We start from the raw sequence: 13,022 nt of genomic DNA, 5'->3' as shown, positions 1-13,022 counted from the left end.
GTAATTCTTGATGCTCAATTAACAGAAATCTAGGAAGGTAAAGTTAGATTGGTGCAACCTCAAGATAGTATTTTTTTTCAGAGTATGCTCAAGAGTTACCTTTTTAATAATACTGTCTTAATCGAGGTGGTTCAATCCCCCTAACATTGGCACAGATAGGTTAGTCAGCAAATGCATAAAAGCAATGGTATCTCATCAAGAAGAGATGTGCATTATGTCCACAGGAAGTATCTTCACGCGCACGTACGTAAGGCACCATGTAAGTGTTTCAATGCATTGTCATATTTGCTCACTAAAAGTGGGTTATTAATATTAAAAGAACTATGTGCATACCAAGCTGAAGAGCAAAGAATGATAGGACTTGATACAAGTTTTGTTGAGCAGAAAGACTGCAAATAATGTATAAAGCAGAAGAGACCTCTGATTTGTATCTAGTAATGAGATTTAATATAAATTTGGTTCAATACATAGAATCTCTGATAAATCTGTGTGAGGAATTTCAACAACATAAATGTGTGCTATAAACTTATAACATCACTATAGAACTATCAAATGAAATATCTTATTTAAATATTGACTATAGACTGAATATTAAATAAAGATCAAAATTCAAAACCCCCTCTTCAGAACTGAATTTTTTTTAGTTACTCATCAACATTAAATACACCCTAACAAACTTACATCTAAATTCACTGAACATGAGAACCAAAAGGGTTCTTAAATTCTTAAATACAGATGGCCCAACCCCCAGAACTACATTACATGACTCTATAATATACTTTGAGTGCTATTTCTCCCTGAAGGTAGAATACTTACAGGTTTTCGAGTTGGGGTAACTTGAACAGAATGATAAAATTCTGGTTGAATTCGGCTGCTTTTCTTGATTTTCCTTTTTCTTACAGAAGTTTCCTGCTCACTTAGGTGGTGAGCTTCCACTAAAGGTTGTGTTTCCTCGAGGCGAGGTGCTACACGTCTTCTTATGTGACGAGGACTTGATCTAAAGCCCTGTAACATCAAAAGCAATCATCGTGTGACATCTCCCAGGACCAAGCCATGTAACAACAGAAAAATTATACAGGACCTTAACAACCACTTAAGCATGCTCATCTTAAGTTAATATAACATCAATACATACTGCATATAATAATAAGGGATCTTGCCAAATATTAATATCAAATTTGTTCTGTATTTCTCAATTATACTCATTATTGGCACAGCTAGCAGCAGTACCTCCTGTTGCTTTTCTTCATAAGCTCACACTTTCAGTTATTTATAACTAAATACTTCTAATTTAAAATTTATAATTAAAATTTTCCAGGTTAATCTTGGTCTCCTGAGTAATTGTTTTAGGAATTGTGAGCTGAAAAGATGTACGCTTTCCTGAGAAGGAAAGCAACACAAAATGGGTAGGTGGCAACACTTACTTATTATTAACAGCCCTTGTTAAGAGTTTTGGTGCTGCTAAATTTGGGGGGAGACCTGACCATCCGGAATAAAACAATGAAGACAGAGTGCTGTCTTTTGCTCTCATCTGAGAAATACATGTATATTTGCCCAAAAAATGAACTCAGGAAAAGCTGTCTTGCACAAATGCTTTTTGGAGTATTGCTGTAAAAATGGCTGAGCATGATCCAGAATGTCTCACATCATTACAGAACCTCATTTATGTAATGGCAACACGTATAATGCTGTATTGCTGCCTGCAGAGCATTTACAGTGAGCATTCTCTCATTTTTCAGTCCCCTCACGAGCATGCATGAGCCTGCCATGCGTCATCTGTACTGAATACAAGGTCAGTTGATATTAAACTTGGCCAGGCTGTAAGTAAGTTTCATTCACTCAGTCACATCAGCTTTCAGAGGAAGTCAGCCAAATCTACATCTTTACTGATAGTCTGCAATTTAAGAATTATGTTGCCTTTCAAAATCAAGATGCGACCATTTCCAATTTTCTTCTTTTTTATTCTAGCAAAATATCACTGCCCAAGTCCTTCAACAACAAATTCAGCACTCAGAAGTAGCTGGTCCATACAAAGTATCAAAACTCTGCAAGGTGAGAGTTTTACTATAATTGTAGAAATCTATGCTATGAACCCAAACACCCTGAGTTCCTGCCAGCTGAAAAGTAGTGAGAGCAATACATTTCCACATAAACAGAATCATATAGAATTCTATCAGTTGGAAAAGACCTCTAAGATTCTCTAGCCCAATCATCAACCCAACTCCACCATGGCTCTTAAACCATTTCCTGAAGTGCCACGTCCACCCATTTTTGTGCCTTCTAGAAAATCCAGTTGTGGAAGGCAGTGCCCAGCTGTTGCTGGTTGCAGTTCTTTTTTCTCCCTTCCCTTAGCTTTTGGTTATGGGTTTAGCATTCCATTTTGCTTGGTTTTGTTGTTGTTTGTCTTAATTAGGAAATCAGCACAGAAAAGTTCTGTGAAAATGTCATCACATTGGAAAACTGAAGCGATCAAATGTCAGATACCCATATATGTGCATATCTGTGCAGAATGGATTTGCTCCTCTAATCTTTATAACATTGCCAGGGAAGAGAGTTGTAGTCTGTTCTGGGTGCTCGAAGAGACAAGCAGCTATTCTCATTATTTAAAGTTGTGCTCCACTGAGTAAATATACCCCTGAACAGCTGAAACAAACATATTTACATAGACATGCAAGCATGCAACAGATGATATGAAAAACTTGAAGTGCCAAGGTGAAACATTTATTGAAGTAACTTCCAGGAAGCAAGCTTCTCTTTCTGAACAGTAGACAGGAGGGACAACAACAGAGGCCAGCCCTACTTAGTCCATCTGGGAGGTTCAGGGCTATGAATTACATATGATGGAAATATAGGGCCAAAATTTCCTACATCCCTTTTTATAAGCCCTCCTATTTTACTGAAGCAATAGAGTACAAGGAGGGCCACGCTTTGATTCCTTTTATCTCAATGGAGGACAGTCTCTCTAAACATTCAAGTATCCGTGAGATGCTCTGCTTACTGCTTCATTTTCTTTCTACACTGTGAAATAGCCAGCAGATGCTTTAAAGTATCATTCAGTGTGATACTAGGACTATTTAGAATGACAGGGAAAAACACAAAAAAAGTGCTCGTGTGCACGAGGGGTTAGTCCATGGTAAAATACTCCTTAAGACGCCAAAATAGCCAGCAAACATATTCAGAGTTCTGAAGCCAGAAGAGATTTTGTATGTTTTAAGTGTATGATGATTCATTTGCAGGTAATGCCTACTGGCTGAAGCCTTGTAATACACCCGCCACGGCAGCTGCTCCTTCACCACACTCACATCCCTACTAGCTGGATAAAACTCTTTAGGAAAGTAAGTTTATGTAACAGAAGAATTTGGTAGAAGCTAAAAGTGCTTAGAAAAGCATGCCAAATTGGGATTTAAGTCTGTGGGTCTGTCTCACTGAGTGACTTCATAATACAGCAAGGTTTACTGATTATTATGTTTCAATATGAAAAAGTCACTTGTGACTTCCAGAAAAGTCTGTTTATAGACAATGATTCTTCTTCATATTTGATATGTTTTTCTCTGTTCCTGTACATTACTAGCAAGAAAATGGGATCTTTATCTCTTTAAGAGCTCATCTGCTTCTGTTTGCTGAAGCTTAATTCTTCACTTGAAGTCATAATCTGCCTGCAGCATCACAAATGGTTGCTCTGGGGAGGATTATAATGTGATAAAGGCAGAGGATCATGATTTCAGGTGGAAAATTAATATCAACAAAGATAATATTACAAGGGCAGAGTCCTCAGACCAAAACTCAGAATGCTTACTCATTCCTGCAATGAGACTTTACCAGAGCAAAAACTCAAATCTAGAAAATTTAAAAATTTGATAACAAAAAATTAAGACAGGAGTCAAAAGTGATGTAACATGAGCTGCTACTCTGGCAAAACTAGAATGGCCAGTGATTCCTTCTCAACAGTGAAATGAACAGATGTTTCTTGTGTCATCTGTGTTACTTATCCATCAACTGAACCCAAAATCAAAAACTTAAGAATCAAAATGTAAAAGGTTGAAATTACATGAACCTATGCTTGGCAAAGACAGCACTATTTTAGGTGTTAAGTCAGTGGTCACAGAAAAGCAGAAAAGTATTACAAGCTATTCATAATGCACAGTACACCACCTGAGACCAAATCACTGAGAAAATGCTAGCAATAATCACACCAGTGTCTTGGGTTCAGGTAGGATAGGGATCATCTTCATATGAAGCTAAGAAGGGACACAGCCAGGATAGCTGAACTGAACCAGCCAACTGATCTCACGCCCAGTATATATAGAAGTGGAGTTGTTTGGCAGAAGTGGGCACAGTTCAAGTGGGCAGAGCATCCCCAGCATCTGGGTGGTGTTGGCAGTGTTTGGGGCAGTGAGCATTTGTGTTGAACGTCACTCATTTTATGTATTATTTCGTTTATATTATTGCCATCACTGTTGTTTCTTTTCTTTTTGTGTTGTTTGTTAAACTCTTCTTTTTTAAACCATGGGATTTTACCTTTTTCTCCCAACTTTCCTTACCAGCCCACAGGGACAGGGGGAAGGGCAAGGGAGCAGCCACGTAGTGCTCAGCTGTTGGCTGGGGCCAAGCCACGACAGCAGGCAACCACTAAGCAATTTGTAGTTTCCGATATCATGTGAATGCTATGTCACTAGACAGTGACAAACCTGCGCTTGTTCTTTGCCCTGAGAGGGAGTTGCCCATTCCTAGAGCCTACTGCCTGACTCAATTTTATGCCTGTAAAATTCCGAAATAAGGCAAACCAAACAAGACTTCAAATATGTATTTTTAGAGTATCTGTCTCCTGAATACTAAAATAACTGCATGCATATTTACACTGCAACATTCTTCCTTAAGAAACCAACTCTACCTTACGGAAACAACTCAGACAACCACCAGAACCAGTTTAGGTATCACAGAAGACAGAGGCAAACTGGAACCTGGGATTATCTCCTTTCCAAGAGCATTCAGGTGCCTTCCTCCAGTTAGTCTGTTTGAATCCATGAAGACTCCACAGTCAGCAAGAATACAGAGGTGTCTCTGTAGGCCATTGCATCTACCCTCAAGGGAGTTTTTCTCTCTGTGAACGATGGCTGGGGACATCAGCCTGTTTAGCTGAAACTCAATTCTTCTACATCTTCTCTGAAAGTTTATTTTATGGAATGAAGTGTAGTAATACTGTAAAGATCTGCTGTGTCTATTTTTACTCTCAAACCAATGATGAATGTTGCAAGCCAGAATGCAGCATGCCTGAGAACACAACCTACTGGTTGGTGTGAAACCGCTTCCACAGTAAGAGGTTCTGTTAAAAAAGTACCTTTTTATCCAGACAAGTTTTAACTTCATACCTCTGATTCAGTGACTGAGTTCCTGTGTAAAGAAATACACTGTGGGATCTGTGGGTTTCCTCTGACCAAAGCTCAGCATGGGTTCTCTTTCCAGTCACTGAAGTCAGATGAACAATTCCCTAATGGCACCTATTTCTCTTCACTGGCCATGAAAGGAGTCCAAGCTGACTACTTCATTTATAGACATCTATACTGTAAGTATCCAAAATACGACATGGCTGGGTTTTGGTCTGACTTCAATATACTATTCATTGCCTCTTATTTCCTTCCTTCTACCTGAAATAATGCCAGTCCTTTCCATCACTTTTGGTTTGGGGTTTTTTATGGTGAGAGTTTTACATGTCCTTACAGACATCACTCTTGCTGGATTCCCATAATTCAGGACAGTACTCCTATAAATTTGTATTACTGACATATGTAATAGTTCTGTTTAAATGTTACCCACCCCATTTTCTTTTCTGATCAGGCTACACAGCTGAAAGAGGTATTTACTGAATTGTCAAAAGTAATTCAAAAGGCCCTTTCTGGACACCATAAACTTCAAAATTAACAAAGTGGGTAAATGACTTTTCATTGTAAAATGCCCAGCCTTGCATTTCTGAATATCATGTGTGTCTGGCATTCAGTAACCAACTATGTCATACTCTGCAATCCCTGTTATGTTTTTGCCTATTCCCATTCCTAGCTCATACATTAATAGTCCTAAAAAACTTGTCTAACTTTGGCCTTATTTATTTACAGATGCAAGCATTTTGGATTATGTCTTGAACCCATTTCTTTTGCTGTTTTTCTGCACTTCTTTCTGATTTTTTTGTCTAATACTTTAACAGCACCATATTACTACATCAGTGCTGTCCCACATGTGCATGACTCTTTTAGTGACGTGAATCTTTGACTCCCCCATTCTTTCAATGTGCAATTGTATTAATTCACCAGATAATTTTCCTATCCACTCTAGTTTCTATCTTACTGTCTTCATCATACATTAGCTATTATTTTTTATGCTTGATAAGAAACCATACTGATTCTTCATTTGTTCCAGCGTGTATTTTACGTAGAACATATTGAATGTTGGAATTCAAATCTTGGAATCCTTTCCAGCCAGTATGTGTTTTTGCAGTCACTGCACATTAACTTCAACAGAAGTAAGAGCGCATTATCTGATGGCCAGCTGGAGTCAACAGAAAGCTTTGCACTAACTTCGGTGGACAGTGGACTGTAGCACAGTTTACCTTCTGGCAGAACTTCAGTAAACCACAGAAAAATCACAGACTAGCATTACGCCACAACTCAGCACAAATGGAGGAATGACAAAGAACTCAAATGTCTTTGCAAATGCCTTCACAGATATCTAAGTGAGTCCTATAGATTAAATGCATTTTTGCAGGTGCACTAATGAATATCAACGTCAAAGGAAGCTCAGATAGGTTATCCAATTTTTTGTGCTTTGACAATGGTTGTATATGAATGAGAATTGTCATCTGTTACCATTGTCAATTAACGGTCTCTAGAAACAGTCTTTGAATTGTCAGTTACCACCTGTTTATAGCTTGGAAACTTTCACGTATATGCAACCTAAAGCATCTGAGAGCCTGGAGACATTAGTATGCGTAGTATCAAAACCATTCTCAAGATGACAGAGTTCTCAGCTGTTTTGCAAACAGGCTGAAATAGAATTAAACCTTACAGCTGCCAAGTACACACTTGAACTAAAAAGGCAGGTTGTATCAAATTCCCCTGAAGGCTGAAAGAGAGAAATTTAGAAGTCTTTCAGAGGCACATGAAAACATATATATACATATCTGTATTGTAAGAACAGTTTAAAGAGTGACTAAGATTGCACTATTTTCCTTCTTTTCCCATAGTGATTTCCATTCCAAATATCCTCAGTTTACAAAGAAACAGGAAAAAAACATCACTTTTATTTAAAAGCCAGTTCTGCAAGTTAGAATACATATAGAATAGAATACATAGAATAAACCAGGTTGGAAGAGACCTTCAAGATCATCGCGTCCAACCCATCAACCAATCCAACACCACCCAAACAAGTAACCCATGGCAGAACACAACACAAAAATACATTAAGTCCTCCAAACTACTTATAAATCCTCTCTAATAGTAAAGATTGCTAATTAAAGCTATGCCTTTGATCTTTAACATAGGAAAGTTACCTACATTAACTCACAATATTAATTCACAAATGCACAAGGAGGATACAACTGCATTTTTCTTGGTACTAAAAGGTCTGAGAAAATAGACTGCAATCTTTGCAATATTAGGGTTTTTTGGTTGGGTTGGGTTTGTTTAGAGTTTTTTGTTGTTTGGGGGGGGGGTTTTGTTCTTTGGGGGGGTATATTTTGTTTTGGGGTTTTGTCCTCTTGATCTTTGTTTTCTTATATCTTAGCTACGAGTTACTTCTATGCAGTTCCAAAGGAAGACTTGAAACATCAGATTAAAGATTTTACATTCACTTTCTTATTCCTCTCCCTCATTAGCACATTTTCACTTCTTTTTTGCTTGCCTTATGTTTATTTTAGATAATATTATTCTTATCTTGTAAAAACTAAACTCTAAGCGGTGCTGGAATCAATTCTCAGATATTGAAGACTCTGATTTGGCATGTGTCATATGCCAAAATAAATTCACACATTCAAAGGGATTAAAAGCAATTGTCTTTTACATAACCTGAATGAGATTACATAACCCGAATGAGATTATTTTTCCGACCAAACTCACGAAACACAACATCAATAACCTGCTTTCCAGTTTCTAAGCAGCACTCCAAGTGTGTGCCCACAAGCCTTCGTGTGAACCTAGGTTTTAGATGTGAATTTAGAATAGGTTTTAATAACATATGCTGCCAGTTTACACAAAGTATTTTTTCTTGTCAAGGTTAGGATTACTACCAAAGCAAGAAAGCTGTAACACTAGAAAGATCTGATAATGTGTAAGCAAAAAGCCAAATAGCATGCCCAGTCATTCCTCAAGATAACTCTCTAACTACTTTTTCCTGTCTAAATATATAACCACAGAAAATGGCCTGTTTTCCAAGCAGTTCTATCATTCCCTGACAAGGCTTCCAGCTCTCCATGACTGCTTTGCCTTTGGCTTGTCCCAGTTCCTTCCCTGTCACCTCAGGGCACCATAAGCCTACAGTAGGAATGGAACAATTATTTAAGAATGAAAACAAATCAGAGCACTGCTTGGTTTGCAAGAGAAAGTTTAATTTAGAATATACTAGCACACTCCCCAAGCACGTTCCTCTTCCACCTCCTAATTCCTCTGTTTCCATCTCATCAGCTCTCCTCAGCTTGAGCACTATATGGTATACATTAAAAATGTACCATAAGGAATTAAATAAAAAGAATACAGTTAGGAAGAGAATCAGAACAACAAACAGATTGTTAAACCATGAGAGAGCTGCCCAACATCCAGTACAAAGAAATTACTCTTTTATGTCCAGTGCACTTGTTTCAAGCGTGAACTGGTAAGAAAATTTATGCCTCCATAGCATGTGAAGATGGGTCTGCTCTTTGTCAAGCATAAAAGAGATACATAGCTGATGACAGACTTAACAGGCATCTATAAAAAAAGATACTCAGGGTGGGACTCAGATATCTGTTAAGATCCCTAGATTCAGACACCAACAACATCTATCTGAACAGGTCTTTCCTTCAGGAGCAACTAAGTCTACGCTCCTGTTTTAGCCAATGAAAAATGTAATCAATACATTCAGTGAGGCTTGAAGAATTATTCAGCTCATCCTGAAGCAGACACCTACACTAGGTCAGGTGAGTAGCTCTGAGGACTATAAACTGTAAATTCCTACAGCAAGCTTATCATGCTGTTTAAGAAGATGCTGGTTTGCAAAGTCACTTTCTGGCTCTCTCTGCACTTTACAGGCAGGAAGGTAGCGGGAGATCAGAAAGGAATGATGTCTTGACCTAGTTGTATCAGTTTGTTCTCTCTAGAACAAAGGAGGAGGATAAACATAATACCACAGTCTGGCATGATTATGTATTTCAGTATAGTGAGTGCCATCAATTTAAATAATCAAAAATCAAGTCTTGTAAGAACTGTGTTTCACTGTCAGTCTGCTCCACTATTTACCCTGCCACCCTGAAGCCAAGTGCTGTGTTTAAGCAGCTGAGTGGACAGAGACGCTAAGGACATTGGCACAACTTACAAGAAATGTGTATCTGCCCAAATGTCAACTGCAGTTAGTTTCTGTAGCTGATGTTGCGTTTTCACACATAACTCATGTTTCATTCCCGCTGATGAGTCAGGAACAGCAAACCACTGACTCTCCTTGATGCAAGGCAGTAGGGCACAAGAGAGGACAGCAGGGGCTCAGGCACTCTGGATAACAGAAGTACCCTGATAGCAGGGGAACTGAAAGTACAAGAAATCAGTTCAAAACTAAACTTGCTTCACTAGCACTAGGTCAAGATCAGCCATATAAGCTGTGGGCCTAATGACCTGCTCAAGCATCTCTGTAGCTGTGCTGAGTCCTTGCCCAGGGGAGCTGAAGGGGCTCCAAGACACCCTCCTCAGAGCTTGAGACCCACCACAGGCCACTGAGCACAGCAGGCTGGCTGAGAGGCCACAGCTCTGGATGGTACCTGCTCATGTGTGACATGTCCTGGCCTAACATGATGAACAACATCCTGCATGAAAACAGCAAAGGACTTCACCCTGTGTTCTGCATGGTTCTTCCACAGCACATCAAAATTGCCTCTCCTTTAAAAAGTCTGGAAGTGGAATAATGTGAATGACATTGAGGCCTCATCCCTGAAGACAATCAAGGTCAAATTTGATGGGGCCCTGAGCAACCTGATCTAGTTGCAGATGCCCCTGATCACTGCAGGGGGGGTGGACAAGGTGACCTTCAAGGGTCCCTTCCAACCCAATGCATTCTGAGATTCTCTGACATTTCAGTGCCCTAGGAAACACATGTAACAGGCAAGGAGCAGAAATAGCCCCGAGGGTTGTACTCTACCCTGTTCATATAGTGATTCCTTTAATTTCATATCTTCAGCCTAAAGTGCAGAGCTGTTTTTGAATGGGCATCTACAACCTGATCTGTCACCCTAATAATCTAATCACAGTAACTGAGGAATAAGTGTAGATGGATTGGCTTTTCTAAGCTGTAGGTGATTTATGGACCCCTGCATGGCCCTTTCTGTCTGTATAAGAAACTCTTGTTTTGCTGTACTTGGGACAATTCTAAGCACAAATATAGACTGAATCTAAAATGGATAGAGAGCCGGACTTGGGGATGCTGGTTGATATGAGCCAGCACTGTGGGCTTGCAGGTCTGAAGGCCAGCCCAATCCTGGGATGTATCAAAAGCAGCATGGTCAGCAGATCAAGGGAGGGGGTTCTTGCCCTCCACTCTGCTCTTGTGAGACCCCATCTGCAGTACTGTGTCCAGCTATGGAGCCTCCAACACAGGAAAGACATGGAACTGTTACAGTGGCTCCAGAGGAGGGCCATGAAGACAATCAGAAGGCTGAAACAACTCTCCCGTGAAGACAGGCTGAGAGAGTTGGGGTTGCTCAGTGGGAAGATTAGAAGGCTCCAGGGTCACCTTAGAGCAGTCTTCCAGTATTTGAAGGGGACCTACAGGATAGCTGAGAGGAAATTTTTACAGAGGCATGCATTTATAGGACAAAGTTAAATGGCTTCAAACTGGAAGAAGATAGATTGCGATTAGATACTGGGAAGAAATTCTTCACCGTGAGGGTGGCAAGGCACTGGAACTGGATGCCCAGAGAAGTTGTGAAGGCTCTAGCCCTGAAAATGTTCAAAGCCTGGCTGGATGGGGCCTTGAGCAGTTTGGTCCAGTAAGAGGCATCCCTGCCCATGGAAGGAGGGTTGGAACTAGATGATCTTTAAAGTCCCTGTAATCCAAACCATTCTATGATTCAAGTATGTGTACCCCACAACTATGACCTCAGCAATTTTAACTTGTAGTTTTAGCCCAAGGGTACTTCTGGTTAAAAAAAGCCAGCAGCTAGAAGTTTCCATTTCTGTTCATGTGTACCATGTGGCTGCTAATGGATGGTAACAAACCATGCTCTATCTGGATCCCCTTGAAACCACCGCTCTGCTTGCTCAGAAGCAGCTGCTTGTGTGCACCAAGAACGTGCATTCTAACTGGCATACAACACAACTGAAGTGGCAACCTCATCTAAAACACACATTTCACAAGATAGGGGCAGATACAGAGAAGCCTGAATATGTTAATGCTTCCATGACAGGGGTTGTTGCTATTGCAACCAGGGAACTGCCATATGTTTTGTGATACAGTTGCCCAACAGGCTGCTTCTGAGCACAGACTAATGCTTGCTAGGATATCTAAAGGCAGCACTGTAGTCAGTAAAGCTGACAAATAGTGATGGGCAGATGACATAGAGTAAGCAGAATCTTAGTGGTTCCTAGTTTGCCATGCAACAGTTCAGTGTGACATACTCCACATTACTGGACATGTAATGAAAAACTGATAGAAAGATTTGTCCTTACACAGTGTTACCTGTATTTATAGCTTTGCACCCATTCCTGTACAGAAGTGCTTTCATGCATCTAACAATTTATTTTCATCTCTGATTTATTTTCCCTTGAACCTCTTCCTTAACCCTTAGATGGCTAATGGAAAAACAGTTTAAACATCCTGGGGAAAAAGGATGCCAAACACAAAGGTAAAATATTCTCAGGCTGATTGAGCTCCACAAAGACAGAGAGACATCCTTTGAATAGGTGAATTAATGTATTTTTCTAGCTAGTCCTGTACATTTGTGTTGCTCCTTAAATGCACTCCCTCCAATCAAACAGAAGACTCAAATTTAGCTTGGAGGGTCTAACTGATTTCTCTTTTCACTGGAGCTGTACATATCTGGAGCAGTTCATAAATAACTGCAATGCTTGGAATGAATTATGCTGCAACTCTTCAAAGACTATTCACTGTTGTTTTGTAAGATCTCTAGAATTGTATTTTTAGGCAACTGTCTCACAAGCAGCCTCAGAAGAGGGACAATTATGGCAAAAGTATGCTTAGGAATAAATTTATGAACACTTTTCCTGGGCATCAATTGTTGGCAAAGTCAACAAAAGCATTTACCAGAGATTGTTGTACTATAGTTTTGCATCTGTTGTACCATAATGGATGATTTAGCAAATTCGTTTGCTCTTGAAAATTGTCATCAGTCGTGGCTGACCTATTTCACTACCAGTCTTGTCACAACAATAGACTGAATAGATGTAACCTTGTAGTGACTGTTCAGAAGAAAGGCTAAGAAGAAAATGTGGGGACTGCAAAATTCAAACAACCAAATGTTATTATTTTGCCACAGCTGTGGTCTGCCTTTGCTGCTAGCCTTCCCAGAGTCTCTTTATAATGTGTGAACTCCAGTTTGTCTTACTGTATCTAGTCTTTCCAGACATGCACCAGGGTTATGTGAAGTCATAATTTACAATGGATTGTAAAACTCCTATGGATTTACTTCCTAGTAGGTTTATACCTGTCTCAGTGGAAGCATTCACAAGAAACTTGCCCAAAACATGACTCAAAATGAAATAAAGACAAAGGGATCCACACTGCTCATGACTGCCCACTGACACTGATACCTTCAGATCCTGAGATCATACTCTTTC

General features: G+C 39.6%; 1 protein-coding gene across 2 annotated transcripts in view; it reads right to left on the bottom strand.

The window, feature by feature from the left end:
- Nucleotides 1-13,022, bottom strand: part of DST (dystonin) — a 289,395-nt gene that overhangs the window by 272,042 nt on the left and 4,331 nt on the right. For both annotated transcript variants that reach the window (XM_054179938.1, XM_054179939.1), the window contains exon 3: nt 817-1,005. In XM_054179938.1, the coding sequence (XP_054035913.1) occupies nt 817-1,005 (189 nt within the window). The remainder of the gene's footprint in view (nt 1-816; nt 1,006-13,022) is intronic.

Source organism: Dryobates pubescens, chromosome 3 (genome assembly GCF_014839835.1).
Source record: "Dryobates pubescens isolate bDryPub1 chromosome 3, bDryPub1.pri, whole genome shotgun sequence".
In the NCBI taxonomy this organism is placed as follows: Eukaryota; Metazoa; Chordata; class Aves; order Piciformes; family Picidae; genus Dryobates; species Dryobates pubescens.
The sequence above is the reverse complement of the archived record's forward strand: the minus strand, read 5'-3'. Positions and strand labels throughout refer to the sequence as shown.